This window comes from Scatophagus argus, chromosome 9 (assembly GCF_020382885.2).
Source record: "Scatophagus argus isolate fScaArg1 chromosome 9, fScaArg1.pri, whole genome shotgun sequence".
Classification (NCBI taxonomy): Eukaryota; Metazoa; Chordata; class Actinopteri; family Scatophagidae; genus Scatophagus; species Scatophagus argus.
This window is the reverse complement of record NC_058501.1, coordinates 13,748,794-13,767,727: the sequence shown is the minus strand read 5'-3', so window position 1 is coordinate 13,767,727 and position 18,934 is coordinate 13,748,794. Positions and strand designations below refer to the sequence as shown.

Below are 18,934 nucleotides of genomic sequence, written 5' to 3'. Positions count from 1 at the left end.
ATATACACTTGTTTTACTGTCTAGATATTCAGGGATTACTAAACTAATGAGGCAGTAGATATTTCTCAGGAGTAAACCAAAAGTGAGTGAAATCGCCCTCCCTCCCCACCTGACACACACACTATAAAACACAGGGAATGTTGGGGATCAGACGGAGGTGCCTTCAACAGTGAGAAAACTACAGCAGTTTTTTTCAAGTGTTATATTATAATGTAAGAACTGTTTTTTTTATTTCTCAACTTTTAACTGAAAGGCACACTTTGTGATTTAAAGTCAATAAGTAATGTTGAATGCAACAACTTTTATGGTGGTGTATCAGCCCCACAAGGAGCTCCTATTTCTATTTCTATTTTGGAATTGTGATATTGCTCAATGATATATTTTTTGAATTATACATTTTGACTATTAATTTTTCCTGTGATCCAGGATTCGCTCCAGCACTGCGATGACGATGACTACGCTTGCTCTCTGCCTGCTGGCTTGTAGTCACCCTGGCATAAATGGATATCCAGCCAAGCCTGCCAGCCCCCGCGAAGGCGCACCACCTGAGGAGCTCGCCAAATATTATTCTGCACTAAGACACTACATCAATCTCATTACAAGACAGAGGTTGGTTATTGAATTACTTTAAAATACTGCAGCTTCAGAAATTTCCAGTACATATATAAGTGTTGATTGTGTTTCTCGACTCTTCTTGATGCATAGGTATGGGAAAAGAGACACCCCAGATACTGTATTTACAGACGTGTTGATGAGGGAGAGCACAGAGAGTATTCCAGGATCAAATTATGTCAGGTGAACTTTGAATTTAAAGTGCTACGTTGCTTTTTTATACATTTTGTAAAGCTAGTTAAGTAAGTTATTAATTTCTGTTGTGCGTGTCAATTTTATGTAATCTAATGTAAGGCATTACATGCGACATGAGACAACAAAAAAAAATACAAACTTGCATACAATATAGTGTAATTCTATACAACAGCCACACAATGAACCTATTCTTGTTCTCAAAGATGTGTTAATATAAGGTTGCAGTTAGTAATGGTATTGTATTCAACTGAATCTTAAGAGATGTTTCTTATACATGTGAATATGGGCAGCAGAACATCCGACAGTACAGAGGTTTTAATGGCTGTTAGAAAGACCTTTTTACCGAACTTGTGACCTCCTCATGTTTTAGGTTTGATGGGCTGCCACTTTGGTGATGCTGCTGGAGCTGTCATATCCACACTGACTTTACCACAAATCTGCTGCCGTGTCTGTTACTGACAAGAAATTAATTTGTGCTGCATGAAATAAACATGGTTTGATGCAAACACTTTGGTCTGTGATGTTGGCACTAAAATGCATTTTTTACAGGTAATAAATATCACCACAGCAGGACAGGCACAGCATGTCCATTCGCTGATGGAGCAACAGTGCTCTCTACTGGTGGACCAGCATCACAACAACTTGAGAATTTTTCATATGGGGCAAATGAATAACTTATAATTCACGTTTGCTGGTGGTGTTCTGTTTGGGGAGAGTGTGAAATACGAAATTAGATGCAAACTGAGCTCAGCACAGTGCAGCATTTATTTTACTTGTTGTATCAAATCTGCTGAAGTGCACCTTCACCCTGCCCGAAAACAGATTAACCGTTTAATCCTATCAAGTGACCTGGATACATCAAAAGCGAATGACGTACCTCTGACAATTTGGTTAACTCTGTTATGGCACCTGGTCAAAGCTACTATCTGTCTTACTGTGAACAAATGTAGCAAATCTGCTTCCCTGTAAAGAATTTTCAGTGAAGCTCAGCTATCAGATTTGGTGAATAGGATGTGGCTTGGTGCTTCATGCTTATCTGCTGATGGGTGGTGCACATAAGACATTTTGCTACCAGATATGGGTATAACAGGTGCTATTAATGGTAACAAGATCTGCAATATATCTTCCTGATGGGGTAAGAAGTGTCTCCTCAAAGTTGAAATGCTGAATGTGTTGTTTGCTATGCAATGATGGCTACTGATATGGTGCAAGCATAAAGCTGTGTGATTTTCCATAATTAACTAATACAGAGCTACAGATTTCAGACTGAGCAAGCTCAATGGGCTAATCTGTATTTGAATTTATTATGACCTAATAGTTAACTTGGACTGTCAACTCCCAAAAATGCAGTCTATCATGAAAAGCAACCTGAGAATATATTTCCACTTTATGCTTAGGGGTCATGTTAGGAGTGTTATAATAATATTTCATTGAGACATATTTCGTTTAAAGTTAACATTAAATGCACGGGTGGGTTGTACACGATTTCAATGGGTTAGATACAACTTGAAAAGCATTGGGTGTCATTAGCATAGCGCTGTCTGTCCAGACGGGAAACTGAGGGAAGGGGGCCCAGGCAGTCACACTGGAAATACACTTACAAGTTACTATTGCGCAAGTGATCTGCGAATTAGGACACTCTGAAATGAAGGGAAGAGTGAAAGCGTGACTGGACGATACTGATTAAATTAGGTAAAGTATCATTCATTCATTTTACAAGACCGTAAAGCTTCGGTCTCATCATGGGACCCTCTAGTTTCTCAGATACCACTGCTCAAACAACTAGCGTTAGCTAGTCTGAGCCACATTATATTAGTTAGCTACTAGCTGATAACTGGACATGCAGCTAGCGGTACTCGTTGCTACTACTTTACAACAGGTAATGAAAAGGCGGATTTAGCTGGGTTGTTTTTGTCGGCTTCTTTGTTAAGGGTAGTTCGAGGTAACGATAGTTATCAATTTGTCTGAAAACTACTCTAAAAGCGCACATCAGTGTTTGCTAGCAACAATTAGCAGTGCATATGAGCTACGAACTAGCAATGGCTAGCAGCAACTTTGAACGGGACGGGCACTGATGGAATTAACGCTAATATGGACCTGACAGCGTTCAGCCGCAGTTTAACACATTTCAGATGATACCCCATCGCTGTGTGGTAACGCTAAAGTTAGTGTTTACCATCGGTAATTAACACACGGTGGCTAGTCAAAATCTTCGACTAAGTTACCTTACATTGTAAGTGGATAACACGTGCCCAGTGCGCGTGTCGTTTGACATAAAAACCACCGCAGCTCAAAGGCTGATTTTAATTTGGCTGCTGTGTAAGTCACTTCTGCCACCAGTTCAGAGAAGCCAAAAGCTAATAAACCTGCCACCGTAAGTACCAGGCGTTTACTCCCCGCCTGGCTGCTCCCCATGTGTTTGATGGAGTGCTTTTTGCCTTAACTGAGCCCCATTCAGCAAGACTGGCTTCTGCCTTACGTGAATTGTTTATGAGTTCAAAGTGGGTGAAAGCATGTAGCATACATTTCTAAGGTACGCAGCGGTATCATGGAAATTTGAAGCCTGTCACTACAGTTACCATGGTTTTGTAAAGGCACTGTAGGCCTTCATTCTTTTCACATATATTTCATTGATATAATATATGCCCTGCAGTTATGTTTCCTTGCCTGTATCACATGACAGACTGAGTTCTTATCTATTTGAAAGCCTGACTGAGAACTGGATTGTTTTTTTCAAATCCATACTGATATTGATATTTGAGAGTTTAAAAAATTGTTTGTGGTTGCTAGTTTTTATTTTATTTGTTAGCATTGTGACAAAGATTAGCACTGAGTGGTAAATTAGTTGAATTAAATGAGTGTTGTTTATAACACTGACACATTGCTGAAAATCATGCATGTTTCAACACATAGAATATGCTGTGTATAATGTTAGACTGTTTTGGGCAGCTGCAAGACAGAACAAACTGCTGTTGACTGTAACTGTTACGTTCTTCAGAGTTATTCGGTGCAATAGAACACAAAAATTAAAATGAAACTTTTAATTCTTTTTAAATCCACAGAACACAATTAATAGTCCACAGTCTCACTTGTTCTGAACTGAGCTTTATCTGACTTGGTGGTACTAATGAGTCTTTTTAACCAGACATTGGTCATGTGATTGATTTGGCCAATCGTCATGTCTGCATTACAGTACTACTAAAAGAACAAGAAAAGTCTGGGCAGGTTAGGGTAGAGAGAAGCTTAGTCACCTGCATGAGCTGCTTTTATTAATACTGAGGTGGGTTTTTAGGCTTTCTAAGATAATTTCACTAAATAATCAGATTTTTTTTTCCTTTCTGTTTTGAATTTTGTCCAGAGGTACCAGATGAGTGCTGTCTAGGAAACGTGGGGCTCCGTGTCGGAGTGCTGCACCCATGATTTGAACACTGTTTATAGGTGAGTTTATTGATTCTTTTTGCTCTGGATGATTATTTTCCTGTCTGTTTTCTTTGTTGGCACTGTGCATGGAGTACAATGTTGCAATTATGATGTTTATATAGTTCACTGTTAAACTGCCTATGGTTAAAAAGCCCATACTTCTGTTTGCTCACCTGCCTGCTAAATTATTGGCAGGGCTGTCTTTTCCTCAGTCTGTTTGGAGATCGTGTTTGCACAGAGCCCCCAGGGGCATCCCTGTGTGTGACTGGCACAACCTTTAGCCAGAATGATGGGAGACTCTTCCTTTGTCACTCAATGGCTCTCTTTGTTATTCTCTTATTTATTAAGAGCCCTCTGTGCTAACAAACATCAAGACAAACAAATGTTTTTTGTGCTATTTTGTTTGCCACACTTTAATACTGTGGTCTGCGTTTGTCCAGCAGCAACATATTAGTAAATGTTAGCTTGCACCATTTTGTGACATGGCTTGTATGGTTTGGTGATCTTGCCGTACATACAATGTACAATATACTGACTTGAGCTGGTGTCCTGCCCTCTCCAGCCCTCCAGTTGCTCTGGTTTCCATAAGCAGGCAGTTGGGTGGCTTTTGACCTTGTTGTAGAGAGTTTCACTGTCCTGAGCTGAGGAATATTAAACATGACTGTGGCCAATGCAAAGTCTGGCACAGGTAAGCTATCGACATTAGATAGTTAAGTCCTAACTAATCTTTTGCACAGGAACTGTTGCTATGTTGTGTGCAAAATTTGAAATCCTTTAGATTGACTGTATCCACTGCCCAGAGATAGTTGTGTGGGTGTGTTTGCTGCTGCCTCTGAGCTCTCACGTGTCCATTTATGAAATACAATAGCCACACATAACAAAACAGACCAAGATAATGTACGAAACAGCCAGTGACAGTGATTTGTGCTGTCAGGATGATTAATCAAACTACTAGCTGTATGTGCTAGGGTTTTTCGAGTTTCTTGCTGTGTGGTTTCAGGCTCTACAAGGCAGATCTGTTAGTAGAACAATTCCTTTGTGACTCTGTGTGCTTGTTGCTGCTGAAATGGAAATAAGGGATGTTCTCTGTGAATTGGCCCATTGATTGACTGTCCACTTATTGTCCTTGCCTACTAACTTCTCGCTATAGTCACATTGTTTATTTGTCAGTTTTCATTGGCTCAGAAGTTAAATTATATTCATTAGTGCCAGCACTTTGTTTGTCACTAACATTTCGGTCTGTGTTTTTAAGGTGATTATTCACAAGCGCATAAGCAAATAAAGATTCTTTTAGCTCAATCACTGACAAGTTTTTTTCCCCCTCAGCCATGCAGCAGGTACTGGACAACCTGAAAGACCTGCCATCGGGCACAGGAGCCAAAGATATTGACCTAATTTTCCTCAGAGGCATCATGGAGAGCCCCATCGTCCGCTCCCTTGCAAAGGTAAGACTCACTTCACTCCAGCCTCTCCAGCGCTATGTAGTACACACACAGTTATAACCTCATTAGCTGGTCATTAAGCTCTACCTATAGTTGAGAGGAGGAGCAAATGTCACTGTGAGTCTGTGGAAACAAAGGTGTGTGTCAAGTCTACCCTGTGAGGCTCAATGACAGATCTCAGTCAGGTAAGCAAAGGACAAATGCTCATTGTGGGGTGGAGAGGGAAGTAGTTCAGGCCAGTCTCTCTCTCTTTCTAAAACATACATGCTTTTTGAACAAGTGTATGTACCCACAATCTGCATCTTGAAATGTACTACCCTGTGATGTTATATAGTCTCGCAGTGGGCTCACTGTTCTCGTGTCAAGGATTAAATTGCTTGAAGGAGCTGTCGCCTTACAAAAGTTAAAAGGAGAGATACGAGCCTCAGATCTGCAACACACAGGGTGGTACAACACACCTTCTGTAGTGTTTGCTGTACATCTTCACTTACAAGGAATGTTACACATCCCCAAACATATGTGTTTGTTGAAGCTTGACTAGATAGAAACGTTCCTTTTAAGATCAGTTAAATTAACTTTTCACAGGTCTCCAAGAGTTTGACAGCATGATGAGTAAATGGCTTACATAACAGAACAAAATCTCCAATGCAAATTGAGGTCATTAGGTTCATCGAGTGTATCTATGAATAGAATGATTTCTATAGAAAACCTGTCACGAAGGCAAGCTGTTGTCCTCATTTCTAACACTAGCACCGCTTTCTTTAGCTTTTACTTTATTCTCTGCTAGATGGGCTGTAGCTTCTGGTGTATTGTCATACTGTACAATGTGTACTGATTGGTTTATTTGTCTTTGTCCTCTGTATATCACATGGTTAGTTCAAGAGCCGTGAATGTTTCACATAAAAGTTGCAAGAATGTGTCACTTTAATGTGTCACTTCTGTAATTTGACATGCACTGTGTGGACACAACAAAGGCACACCTGAAACAATGTTGTGTTAGCGGATGGGGATTAACCACAGGATCTCATTTCCCCGTTTAAGCCCACACAAAGGTGTTAAACATAGCACAGCAGGTTCCCAGAAATGTACTCTTTCACTACATACATTGATATTGACACAGACAGTGACTGTAAAAGAACATGTTGTCCTCTTTGTGCACCCTGTTGTCATTGTCCATCCTGTCTATCTGCCAAGACTGAGCCAAAGGCCAGTGTATGCTCTCTATGGCTGGTGAATCAAGCCAGTGGGAAGGGCTTGGAATCTTTAATTTATGAGAAGGGCATAGGTGGGTGGACAAAAATGTCTATTTATGCCCACTGTTGTGTGAAGTAGACAGTAAAAAGATGCTGTTTTCCAGGAAGTCAAAGCATTAGATAAGATAAGAAAAGAATCATGGTTTGAATATGGCATGCACATGTTGCCCAAATTTAGTCAGTGTGTTGTTTCAGCCCCAGCATTTAATCTAGGAAAATGTCATTTACTCAGCAATACCAACCAAAAATTCTGTGAGTCTTTTGTACCTCCAACCAAAATGTTTCTCATCCTTAACACAAATAAAGAGTTTGATTTTTTTTTTTTTGTTTACTGTGTTGCATTCTAAGTTCTGCACAAGCAGCCTGATAAATAAAGTGGTCATTTCTTTGTTGTGTCTGTTTGTGTAGGCCCATGAGCGTCTTGAGGAGGTTAAGTTACAAGCTGTGCGGAGTGATAATGTACAGCTGGTCACAGAGATCCTGGATTCCCTCAACAACCTGTCAGAAAAAGATGCTGCCGTTGCTGAACTTGCCAAAATCCTTCAGGAGCCTCACTTTAAGGTATCTTAGATCTCATTTCCCTGGCACGCAATTGATGCTGGATGACTGCTGCTGACTGTTCAAGCTTATATTCTACTTGTTTGTTAAGGGATGTCAGAGCCTTTTGCACCAACAACTGCCTAATATTCAGTGAAGTGCTGGCAGCTCAGGAGGTCAGGCAGCTCTGCTCCTTGTCACCCTTAATATTCTTGTCCTCTTACAAGCTGCAACATGGGAGGGTGGGGGTGTTCTCCCTTGGGCCAATAGCATGCTGAGTTATGCGGGTAAAGTGAGGAGGAGAATACTGTGTCATCCACTGTTTCAGTAAACCTTCCCATTTCCCGATGCAACTTGTGGTCTCTGACCAGTGCTAACTCTGTGTTGTGGCTGTTAGGGTAAGAACAAAACTGATTTATTTACTTTTATATGTTGCTTTATCAATGGAGTCATAAAAATTTTTTATAAAGGAATGTGTGTAGTAAAGTGATTTATGTCTTCACTTTTTCATGATAATATATCAAATGCCAGTGCCAGTACTAGTGACTGCCACTTAGCGTTATCATTTGACGCTGCCTTTAAAGTGCTTTTGTCAGTCACTGTTGGTTTTTAGTATTTTGGTGCATGGACCTCTTATTTCAGTTTGTCTGTCTGTATTGTTCCTCTTTTTTTCTGCATCAGTGTTTAATAGAGGCTCATGACAAAGTGGCAGCAAAGTGCTATGAAATGCCCCACGCTGCGGTGAACAGCGATTCCTCGATGACAAGCTCGCTCATGCCAGCTGATGCAGTCAGGATGATTGGCATCCAGAAGAAAACTGGGGAGCCACTGGTGAGTTAGCCATTAGGCATTAATTAACATGTGGCAGTTCTGTTAGGTGTTTCACACGTCCTCTTTTACTGACCATCTAGTAGACTCAGTTATACATAGTGACTCAACATGAGTTGCTTCTTTCACAGCAATCTAGACAGACCAACCCCATGAAAAAGACCTCCCCTATGATTTATGAAGTGTGGATGTATGATACTAAATGACTCTCTTTCAGGGGGTGACGTTCCGAGTGGAGCAGGGGGAGATGGTGATCGCGCGGATCCTGCACGGCAGCTCGATTGACAGGCAAGGCATGCTGCATGCAGGGGACATAATCCGCGAGGTGAACGGTCGTGAGGTCGGCAGTAACCCCCATGAACTCCAAGAGCTGTTGAAGGACTGCAGTGGCAGCATCACACTCAAGGTCCTGCCCAGCTACAGAGACACACCGGCACCTCCACAGGTGAGGAAAGAGGAGGCTGCATTTGATGGTTACCTGTCAAGCTTTTTTCATGTGAGAAAGGAATAATCCTGTTACACTGGGAAATCAGTGATATTCACTCTTGGTACATTTTGGAGCGTTTTTTGATTAGCTCTTTTAAACATGATTGAAATTATTAAAGCAACCTGTCAAGTAAAACGGAATGCAGGTTGTGTTGATGTGTATGTTCAGGTGTTTACAAGGCTGTACCTGTCGGGGGTTGGGTGAGAGCTGCCTGACCTGAGTGATCTCAGAATGCCAGGCTTCTAAAAATTGAGCCCAGATGGGGTCTATTAATAACACCACACACACTATCACCCCCCCCTCCTTCTTACAGTAACAGGCACACACAGCAGCTGACATGGAGGAGCACTATGTAGGGTTATGTCAGACAGTGACCTTTGTGCCGGGGAGGATCGAATGATCTAATTCTACTGTTTGGTTATCTGTTTCATAGGCTTCAGTTGTAGTGAGAGTTTTAACTTGTGGATTAGAGTTTTTAAGTAATTATGTAGTAGTGGTAGTAGTAGTATTAAAAATTCACTCAGAATATGTGAATAGCTTTGCTTTGATTCTGCAATTGTGGTTGGTGAAAAACCATGACTGCTCACGCTGGTCTTTTTTCAAAGCTGTGGTCAATGTTCATCCCCCTTATTCAGCCCGATGCCTTTGAGCATTGACAGAAAGGGAAGTAGAAATGCAGAGTAGACAATAAAATCTGTTTAAAAAACTGATACTGGGAGAGAGAATAGTGTAAACACAGATAATGGTGGCAGCTGTGAAAGGGAACATGAAAGCTTGAAATATAACTTACCTATGAATACAAAGAGTGGACTGGGGAAAGAATGAAATGGTTATGCACTTGCTATATTTTTGTAAAATTATTTTGATATTTTGTTGTCAGACCCATTACTAGTTTGTTCTACAGCCACGGCATGGGTGGATTTATGAAACAAGATGAACAAATTGTTTCGCTGACATTCTTCAGCTGATTTTACCATTCTGATTTAATATGGGTTTAAGGTTAATATGGATCCTGTTGTGTTTGTCCTCTTTATGATTTCATTTTCTAAAATCTTTTTCCACTCACTAAATTGCAGGTTTATCTCAAACCACACTTCAACTACAATCCGGCCACAGACAACTTGATCCCTTGTAAAGAGGCAGGCCTGGCCTTTTCCAAGGGAGACATCCTTCATGTTGTCAACAAGGAGGACCCCAACTGGTGGCAGGTGAGTAAGCACATCTTGCTTCAAAGGACGGTGCTGCTTCGAGCCGAGCTACACCGCACTGCTAATTAGAAGTAGTGTGGAAAAATTGATTGTTGAAAGCTGCAAGAGGTAGCTAAAGATGTGGAGGAAGATGTTGTGACAGATACCAAGGCATGGCACTCCTTTTCCTTTTTTTGAAACCATTTATCTCGCAGCATCTCTCAACTATTTCTTTTTTTTTTTTCATGTAGGCACGCAAAGTTGTTGGTGGAGCCACTGGGCTCATCCCCAGTCAGTTCTTGGAGGAGAAGAGAAAATCTTTTGTGAGAAGAGACTGGGAAAGTTCTGGTACAGGTCAGTACAAATCATGTGAACTCACAGCCACCATGTTACTCCTGTTTCTTTAGCATGATAGTCAGGTAACTTATGCCTGTAGTACTTTTTAAAATTTGTCTCAGGTATGCTCTGTGGAACTCAAACTGCAAAGAAAAAGAAGAAGAAAATGATGTATCTCATTTCGAAAAATGCAGGTGCGTATGACCACCCGTTCTATTTTTTCTCTTTAGAAGAGTTTTTTTTTTTTTTTTTGGACAAGTTTGCAGCATTGAATTGTAAGCACATTGCTGACAGTTCAGTGGTCATCACACTTGTGTATTGCCTTGAACAGAATTTGACCGTTATGAGCTGCAGATCTATGAGGAGGTAGCCAAAATGCCACCGTTTCAGAGGAAAACACTGGTTCTAATTGGAGCCCAGGGAGTTGGGAGGCGGAGCCTGAAGAACAGACTTATTGTCATGAATCCTCTGCGATATGGAACCACTGTACCCTGTGAGTGTGTGAGGCAGACAGCTGAGGTTGTTGCTTTGTCTGCAACTTCCCGCGCAGCTACATGTTAACACCTCCCCTCGCCTTTTACCTCCAGTCACATCCCGCCCTCCGAGGGAAGAGGAGAGAGACGGCCAGAACTACCGCTTTGTGACGCGGGAAGAGATGGAGAAGGACATCAAGGAGAGCCGTTACCTGGAGCACGGCGAGTACGACGGCAACCTTTATGGCACCAAGATTGACTCTATCCATGAAGTGGTGGCTGCAGGCCGCACCTGCATCCTGGATGTCAACCCTCAGGTTAGTCAAAGGCACGTACCAGCAGTGTGTTATTATTTTTTTGCATCCCCAAAGCTTTGGCTGTGATGATATATTCTCTGCTCAGGCCCTGAAAGTGCTGAAGACTGCTGAGTTTATGCCATTTGTAGTGTTTATTGCTGCTCCTGAACTGGACACACTAAGAGCTATGCACAAAGCTGTGATTGATGCTGGACTTACGACCAAGCTACTCACGGTACGTTTAGAGAGGATTTAAGGTTCTTAAAAACATAAATGATGATGGACAATGCATTGCTCATGAAAAGTTGTTGCATCCGTCATCCTCACGGGCCTAACCTTTCTGTGACAGGAGAACGATTTGAAGAAGACTGTGGACGAGAGTGCCAGGATCCGCCGGGCATACAGCCACTACTTTGACCTTACTATTGTCAATGACAATCTGGACAAGGCCTTCGACAAGCTGCAGGATGTGGTAGAACGATTATTCATAGAGCCACAGTGGGTTCCAGTCAGCTGGGTCTACTGATGTTTACTGGACAGACACGGCTGTCTGAGCTGAAGGGAAGGGGGATTCAATACTGTGCTTTACACCCGGACAAAGTGTTGGACATCAGCCCTGTGTGAATTTGGGTCTTGCACAAAACTGCATCACAAAGCTGAGTCACCTTGATCTGAATTGCCAGATTGCTTCCTAGCACACTATGCAATTCGCAACACACAGGAAGTGTACTTATTTATTGGCACAACCATTTTTTAAAGAATTCTTTCTATTCATGTGGATTGGAAGAAAATGCTGGCCTGTGCGTCAGTGTGTTTTTAAAAGCAAATGCTGATTTTTGTTATGTCCCAATTTAATTTTACATCCCTATGTAAGCCAGTATATTTATTCTGCATAAACGAGGAGGGCTTGCTCAATAACAATACCTCAGTGTCGCAGTTTACAGTGTGTATGCCTCTACTAATTCATCTCATTTTGTTGCTATTGTACAAAATATAAACTCGTTCATGTAAAACAGTGTCATATTTGAGAACCGTTCCCTCCTCAGGGCACATTCTTGCCCTGGCTTCTTTGCAGTTTAGCCACATAAATGGGAATGTCATTTTAGTCACTGATTTTATGCAGAAGGAAAAGTAATACTGTAGTGTTTACCCATTTTCTGTTTCACTCAAGCACAACTGATTACATTAATTAGGGTGATTGCCTGTCAGACATTTGGATCACATGAGTGTCTCTTGACTGTTAGACCTGTCGGTATGGTGCTGTGTTTGTTTGGGGAAAAAAGAAAAACTTTCCACAGGACTCTTAGAACAGGGTACTGCATCTCAGTGAACCATCCCTTTTGATGTGATATTACTAAAACTTAACTGTTTGAAATTAAGTTCATATTGACTTATAAAAAATATATATTTTACAAGATTTCAGATAAGATGTATTTTCAGATGTCAAATAAATAACTGGTGTTTTCTAATGATCTGCTTTGGTTTTGCTTTGTTCTTCTGGAAGAACTATTGACTAACATTTACAACAGTCTAAGGTTATATGTTTTTCTTTTAGGACCATACAAATAAACATATGAAAATGACAGATGAAAAGTTGAAACAATATCTAGTGATGTTAATGTTGTTCCCTGAGAGAATGAAGCTCCACAGGTGCAAGCACGCTGAAACTAATAAAGACATATGACATCAAATTGAATAAAAAAGTTTAAATGTGCTCAGGAGGTTTGTAGTTGCAACATAAAAAAAACCCCATTCTTTAAAAAAGCCACAAAGAATAAAAAGTACAAAATATTCTGCAGCTGGTGTGGACCTGCAGGGTTGAGGGCTGAGAAGAAGCTAGAAGTTAGTCCCTACATAAAATAACTAGTATATACTATAAAACATGAGAGGAAGTCTTCATGATGAAGATTAACCAATCAGACAATTTTATACAAACCTGAAAACTCTATGACAAGACAGTAAGAAAAACAAAGTGATGTTTCTTACACATCAGGCACATTCATCTCTGATAACTCAAAATCAGATGTTAAGAACCAGGGGCCTGTTACTGAACTCCTTCTCTTCCATTCAAAATCTAAATACTTATATTAGTGTGCGTATTGATAACTGGCAGGTAAATTTCATTAAAAATTCCAGATAAAAGATCGTGCCCACAAATGTGAATTCATCTGTGAGCACATTATAGTTTATTTCAGGGCTGCAGCTAAAGGTTATTATTTATTATGCCATGGCCATCAAAAAAATTGAGGTCATTAACATTAATGACAATTAATTTTAGCAATTTTTTTTCTATAAAATCATAAAACGGTGAAAATAATGCGATTGTTTCTACAAACAGTGCAATGATTTGATTTGATCGATGATTGTCTGACTAAAGAATTAAGTGACTAACTGTTTAAGCACCAGTACATAAGTTATAAACTGTTTAAGGAACACCATAGCACAAAAAGACCAAAAAGAACACTGATAAACGTGATAAGTGTGATCCCCTTCACCTTCAAGTGCAGTAGTTAATGTTTCCGTTGGTCTTAAATACCTCTTCAGTTCAATGAGCCAATGAGGCGAGGCCTGTAACTGCGATACACAGGACCACAGGAAGGTGTCCTGGCTGCTGGTTTATTTCTGTCTTTACCATGTCCCCGTCTCTCTTCAGGGACACATTGGAGGAGGCAAAAAGATGTTCAGTCTTTTCATAGACGTCTTGAGTCAATGCAGCCAGCCCTGTGCTGCTCAGAGGCATCTGTCCTTCCCCCGATATGCACTGAACCTGGGACAGGTGGGACAGGAACATGAATTAAAAAAAAAAACTCTCATAAGTTGTTGTGTTTTTCTTTGTAAGAAAAAAAAAGAACATAACTAACCAGTAATTCCAGAGCCTGCAACACAGCGGAGCTGCAGCACATCCTCAGTACAGCAAGACAATCATATGTCAATTCTGAAAGATGGTTGAATGATGGTTGAAAACAGAACTCAAGGAAATGAAGTTATCAGAACATTCTGACCTTAAACAGATGTTTTCCCCACAGATTGAAGACTTCAAATAATATTTCACACTGCACAGAGCACATCTTTCTCACCATCCAGGGCGCTGGCGATGAGGTAAAGGGCTGCGAGAGCTGGTGTGTACTGCTCTGTCTGAACTAACTGATCCAAAAGGTCCAGAATTACTTGGATGGTCTGTTTCTGAGATTCTGTGGCAGCAACATCATCCAGGCCAGGTTTCATATCCAGGTGCTTCTGCTCCAGCTGAGACAGAGAAGGACAAACGAAGCGGGTACTGGGTAATGCTAACTCTAAATTATAACAGCGTTTCTGTGTTGGCACGACCTCTCACTTACCACACTCTGAAGTGAAGCGACGGCCCCTCTGTCTTCCATAATCTTTGTGATCTGCTGGAGCAGAGAGGACCTTGTGGTGACAGGAAGAGCAGACAGCAGGTGGAAATGATCACGGAGTTGGTCCAGCACTGCCAATAAAAAAAAAGAAAAAGATAAGATAAGATAAGATAAGATGAACCTTATTGATCCCACAGTGGGGAAATTTACTTGTTGTGGTAGCACACAAGAACAGAAAAAGAGTGCAAAAAGTGTGCAAAAACAGTTATGATAAAATATAGAGGTAATAAATTAACAATTTACAAGTACAGTAAACACAGTACAATATACAGCTATGTACAAGTCCTCAAAAGTGAGGAAAAGAGGACTAAACCATTGAATTATGTAGTCTAACAAGGACAAGACCATTGAATTATAAAAAAAAAGAAAAACAAAATGGACACTTAATCACTCACATGCAAAAACAAAAGCAGGTGATCAAAAACTGAACCAGGACAGCACAGTATGGACAGCTTTAATATAATATAATATAGGTCAAAGCATGTTAAACCGTTATCACGATTTTGATAAGACAGCCCTGCCCTTACAATCTCTGGAGGCCCTTTGTGACTCAAAAACAACATGCATTTCTCAGCATGTCATCAACTGCAACAACCATCCACAGTCACATGTTTCCCTGCCAAGAGAAAACAGTAATTTACCTTGTCTAAGGTGGCTATTTTCAGAGGCATCTGCAGGAGCTTCCGAGACACCAAACATCCCTTTCCAAGCAGGACCATCTACCTCGAAACCTCCAGTGGTGTCTGACATCAGACACAGCTCTGTGGGAAAAAAAATGCAACATGTTACCTTTGAAATACCCAGACATGAAATGTAACTACAGAATCAACGGTTCTTGCCAAATCTTCAAAAGACCATCCAAATCAACTGTGACTTTAGTGAACGCCTACTCACCATAGCGACCGTTGTGTTTGATCTCTAGCTCTATAAGGGAATAGGCGATGGTAGTATGGATGGGAATCTCCATGGTAACGTTACTGTCTTTACTCAAGCTGCCATTCTCTTTCAATGAAACCTGCAGATTTGTGACAACACAGCAGATTTGAAACAACTTAGTACCACTGAATAGGAAAAGAAGTGGAACAGAGTAAAGCAAGTATGTCGATTTGATATCTCTCATGTGGCTACCATGGCATTTAATTAAAATCCTTTTCATCTATCCAGGACATGCACAGTGAATCATCAGTCTCTTAGAATCAAAGAGCAAAAGGTTCTCCATAGACTGAACATTAGCAGCAACAACAATAACAACTGACAGCACCTAAGACAGGAATCAAAATATTGAACAGCAAGAGTAATTTTCAGTTGGCATTAACTTCACTTCTTAGTTTGAAGTGATATTGTTCTGTGTTCTCAGCCTACCCCTATAGCTCACAGTTGCATGCAGAAAGAAAAGTGATCCTGGGGAACCACTGACTGAGGAAGAAAAACCAAAATACAATGAGGTGAACAATGCACAATAAAAAGGGGGGGAAAAAAAGGAAATGAATTCATCTCTAATAACTCCTGGAATATGATATGTTGTAGCAGGGGTTGATGCCAACCTTTACTTCACATAAAATTACATTTCCTCAGAATCAGTCAGTTTTTCTGTAATGAAACTACACCTTTGGGTTCTTGGGTCCACAGAAGTCCAGTCCTGCTCCACACTGCCCCCCCTGCTGCACTTCCTCTATGACAGAACAGGGCTGAGAAGTGACAATCCGCTCCTTCACAATCCCAAACACCCGTCTGCGCTTCTCCTTCGTCTGCTGGACCAGACTGTGGGACATGTCCAGAATCCTGAGGCAATGAATTCACAAAACAAACATCAGTGTTAATCAGACTGGTAACTGTGTGAACAACTGTTTTAAACTGATTTACTGCTTTAAAATTAGCATACCTAAATAGAAAAATTATCCATCCTGAACCAAAAACAAGCAGTCTTCTAGTGAGTGTTAATATTCAACTGAGCATCCTGTGCTTGCGTACAACTTTATGGATGGACAAAGATCATCCCTGCTGTTTGTAGATCTTTAAACGGTCTGAACATCGGCTGATGTTTACAACACTTTTCTGCATTCATTGTAACCCCATTTAAACAAACTGCATCAAACAGATTCAGGGGGAACTGGTGGGGAATTAACCTGTCTTTAGAGTCTCGCAGCAGCTTCTGCACGTCCACTTCCTCTTTCTTCAAGCCGCCAAAGTACGACTGCAGTTTGGATGATTCTTTACCCTCCAGGCTCAAATTGGACTGGACACTGGGGTGGACAAAATTTGTGTCCATGTTTGCCTGAATGTTGTCTCCATACATTCCATTGTATTTGATGAAGTCTGTCTCTATGACAACTGTGGACACAGTCAAACATTTAGGTTTTCTGTGTTTCTTCTTAACCCAATGAGTCAATCCAACTCACAAACACAAAGAAGATTTTTAACAAATAAGATTAAAGAAGATGCATATAAAAGTAGATAAGCCGTTGATGTGTACCTGGCTTTATAGGTGTGTCTCCTGTTAGTAGATCATTGAGGTTAAAATCAGTGGGAATATATTTGGGCTTCTGCCAGAACCAGGGACGTTTACGCTTCACCACCACCGTCAGAACAGCAATGGTGTCATTCAGGCTGGACACCGGGATCAGCAAACCGCCGTGATCCACCTCCTCCACGAAGTTTCTTGTGGCTGTGGCAAACATTTTCCAGCTGGGTGCAACCTGAGAGGTTTGACGATCAGAAAGAGTTTACTGAACAGCCGGAAAGGAAAGCACCACCCATGTGAGCTCCTCCACAGGCTAAAAACAAAAACCCTGACTAATGGAGTCGCTGGTTCAACAAGCCTTTCATCATCTCTTCCTTCGTAACGCTACAAAAGTCCATTAAGACACCTGCTGAACTCTGACAACGTGTCTAACAAAGCAAAAGTCGCAAAGATTATTTAAAGGTGCAGCAACTTGCAAAAATTAGCTCCATGCTAGTAGCATCAGCAAACACATTAGCCTTTCATCTACTGCACTGTCGTCGAAATCGGAAGTTCGTCTGCTTGTAGAGCCAAAAGCATCCAAAACGAAATTCACACTGCAAAAAAAAAGCTCCTTACCCGGAGTCCTTGTTCCAGTGAAGAAGTGGACGAGAAACTTTTTTGTTTGATACCAGACTGGGATACTTTCACATACCGGCTGTGCGGTGAAGCTCCCTCCCTGCTGTGGACAAAGGACACACACAGAGGCTCCGCCCTCGAGAAGAGGTGGCTGAGAAGCTACTATCAAAACACATCTGTCATACTGCTACTACTACTCATAATAATAATGATAATGATAAATTGTTTTTCTTCACTGGGGTATTGGTACTTTTACTTAAAGAAATTAGTAGCCTACTTCTTCCACCACCGATTAAATGTGCTTCTTCTTATAAAGGACTCGTTAACCTACAAATAAATGATAAACTGTCTGATCTCCCTTCATTGTAATTGAAGTGAAGATGAAAAGTTAATATCTGGTAATAACTACTGACATTTTTTGTACCCAGATGATCCATAATAGCGATGCCACCTTAAGTGACGTCTTTGTGCTGTTTAGTATGCGTCACTGATGGCTATTTGTCGCCACCTAGAGGTCGGTTTAGAATCACCAGATATTGGCTGGTCACCAGCTTGACTTTACTTATTAAACTCTCTGATTTACTGATTCTTGTGATTTTAATAACATTGTGTCTTTTCCTTTAAACGGTGAGGCTCTGTTCATGGCAAAATCATCAGCATCCTCTTCCTTGGGTCCAACACTTTTCTATTTTAGGATGTAATACACTGCAGACTCTGAGAGCCACTTGTGCTATGTTACGCTTTTAGTGTTTCTTAACCAGTTAAGCATGGTTTATCATAGAACTTAATTTATTATTGTTTACTGATGTAAATATATTGTTAAATTGTCTGATCTCAGGAATACAATTAGAACATTATCCTTATACTTTGGCTATAGTAAAACAGAATGTATAGCAGTATGGTTAAGGACTCAGGGATACGACCCAGATGCAGTGAAGAGGGTAAAGCTGAGTGCCAGCATTTAATGAATTTTCTAAGCGACTTGAGGCAGTTAAAAGGTCATCCAACATCTGTGTGACATGCCACAATAAAACTGCAAACAATGTGAGCTGCATGTGGTATTTAAGTCAAGGGTCCTATCTGTAAAAAACAGTCTGAAGTTATCAAGTGGTCTTTGACCCTTGTTCCATGGCCCACATGTAACACACTACACTCGCCTGCAACATAAGATAATCACTGTGTAGCCTATACACTAACCCATAAACCATAACTGAACTAATGGGGTATTCTGTTGCACAGTCAGAGGAAGAATGGAGCTGCTCCGAACACATAAAATTAACTTCCTTCCTCTGTTGATTTGTGAAATTTAAAAATGATGACTCTGTTGTTTTCTGTTTTCCTGCTGGCACTACTGTTGCTTTCAGTGTTCCGAACAAATGACCCCACAAAAAAGG

At 40.8% G+C, this 18,934-nt stretch overlaps 3 protein-coding genes across 9 annotated transcripts; 2 read left to right on the top strand and 1 right to left on the bottom strand.

Annotated features, from left to right (window-relative positions):
- The first annotated feature begins 427 nt into the window (after nucleotides 1-427).
- On the top strand, nucleotides 428-1,288 carry LOC124064824 (peptide YY-like). The gene is made up of 3 exons (XM_046399624.1): nucleotides 428-609; nucleotides 706-795; nucleotides 1,178-1,288. The coding sequence occupies exons 1-3, from the start codon at nucleotides 446-448 to the stop codon at nucleotides 1,200-1,202; spliced, it is 279 nt and encodes a 92-aa protein (XP_046255580.1). The 5' UTR covers nucleotides 428-445; the 3' UTR covers nucleotides 1,203-1,288.
- A 1,035-nt stretch (nucleotides 1,289-2,323) lies between these two features.
- pals2a (protein associated with LIN7 2, MAGUK p55 family member a) lies at nucleotides 2,324-12,538 on the top strand. Of its 6 annotated transcripts, none has more exons than XM_046399618.1 (14): nucleotides 2,324-2,499; nucleotides 4,168-4,245; nucleotides 4,790-4,915; nucleotides 5,554-5,672; nucleotides 7,331-7,483; nucleotides 8,141-8,290; nucleotides 8,505-8,732; nucleotides 9,851-9,982; nucleotides 10,213-10,315; nucleotides 10,420-10,491; nucleotides 10,629-10,790; nucleotides 10,885-11,087; nucleotides 11,173-11,301; nucleotides 11,416-12,538. In XM_046399618.1, the coding sequence occupies exons 3-14, from the start codon at nucleotides 4,885-4,887 to the stop codon at nucleotides 11,590-11,592; spliced, it is 1,659 nt and encodes a 552-aa protein (XP_046255574.1). In that variant the 5' UTR covers nucleotides 2,324-2,499; nucleotides 4,168-4,245; nucleotides 4,790-4,884; the 3' UTR covers nucleotides 11,593-12,538. The 6 variants fall into 6 exon arrangements, with proteins under 6 accessions (XP_046255574.1, XP_046255577.1, XP_046255572.1 ...); XM_046399616.1 differs by lacking the exon at nucleotides 2,324-2,499 and adding an exon at nucleotides 2,534-2,686 and having other exon boundaries at nucleotides 4,166-4,245; XM_046399617.1 differs by lacking the exon at nucleotides 2,324-2,499 and adding an exon at nucleotides 2,732-3,181 and having other exon boundaries at nucleotides 4,166-4,245.
- Nucleotides 12,539-12,752: 214 nt separating this feature from the next.
- gsdmeb (gasdermin Eb) lies at nucleotides 12,753-17,700 on the bottom strand. Of its 2 annotated transcripts, XM_046399622.1 has the most exons (10): nucleotides 17,541-17,700; nucleotides 16,935-17,157; nucleotides 16,588-16,792; nucleotides 16,069-16,243; nucleotides 15,356-15,476; nucleotides 15,103-15,222; nucleotides 14,405-14,532; nucleotides 14,144-14,312; nucleotides 13,928-14,001; nucleotides 12,753-13,833 (listed from the first exon to the last, which is right to left on the bottom strand). In XM_046399622.1, the coding sequence occupies exons 2-10, from the start codon at nucleotides 17,137-17,139 to the stop codon at nucleotides 13,612-13,614; spliced, it is 1,419 nt and encodes a 472-aa protein (XP_046255578.1). In that variant the 5' UTR covers nucleotides 17,140-17,157; nucleotides 17,541-17,700; the 3' UTR covers nucleotides 12,753-13,611. The 2 variants fall into 2 exon arrangements, with proteins under 2 accessions (XP_046255578.1, XP_046255579.1); XM_046399623.1 differs by lacking the exon at nucleotides 17,541-17,700 and having other exon boundaries at nucleotides 16,935-17,456.
- Nucleotides 17,701-18,934: the final 1,234 nt, after the last annotated feature.

What these genes read in the sequence shown, in the direction of transcription:
- gsdmeb (XM_046399622.1), bottom strand. Translation starts at nt 17,139, where the DNA reads ATGTTTGCCACAGCCACAAGAAACTTCGTGGAGGAGGTGGATCACGGC. An exon ending in GTGGACCCAAGAACCCAAAG is followed by an intron (nt 15,477 to 16,068) that starts GTGTAGTTTCAT and finishes ACAAATCTGCAG; the next exon opens with GTTTCATTGAAAGAGAATGG. An exon ending in TGCAGGCTCTGGAATTACTG is followed by an intron (nt 13,834 to 13,927) that starts GTTAGTTATGTT and finishes CACCTGTCCCAG; the next exon opens with GTTCAGTGCATATCGGGGGA.
- pals2a (XM_046399618.1), top strand. Translation starts at nt 4,885, where the DNA reads ATGACTGTGGCCAATGCAAAGTCTGGCACAG. An exon ending in AGAAAACTGGGGAGCCACTG is followed by an intron (nt 8,291 to 8,504) that starts GTGAGTTAGCCA and finishes ACTCTCTTTCAG; the next exon opens with GGGGTGACGTTCCGAGTGGA. An exon ending in ACACACCGGCACCTCCACAG is followed by an intron (nt 8,733 to 9,850) that starts GTGAGGAAAGAG and finishes ACTAAATTGCAG; the next exon opens with GTTTATCTCAAACCACACTT.
- LOC124064824 (XM_046399624.1), top strand. Translation starts at nt 446, where the DNA reads ATGACGATGACTACGCTTGCTCTCTGCCTGCTGGCTTGTAGTCACCCT. An exon ending in AATCTCATTACAAGACAGAG is followed by an intron (nt 610 to 705) that starts GTTGGTTATTGA and finishes CTTGATGCATAG; the next exon opens with GTATGGGAAAAGAGACACCC. An exon ending in CCAGGATCAAATTATGTCAG is followed by an intron (nt 796 to 1,177) that starts GTGAACTTTGAA and finishes CTCATGTTTTAG; the next exon opens with GTTTGATGGGCTGCCACTTT.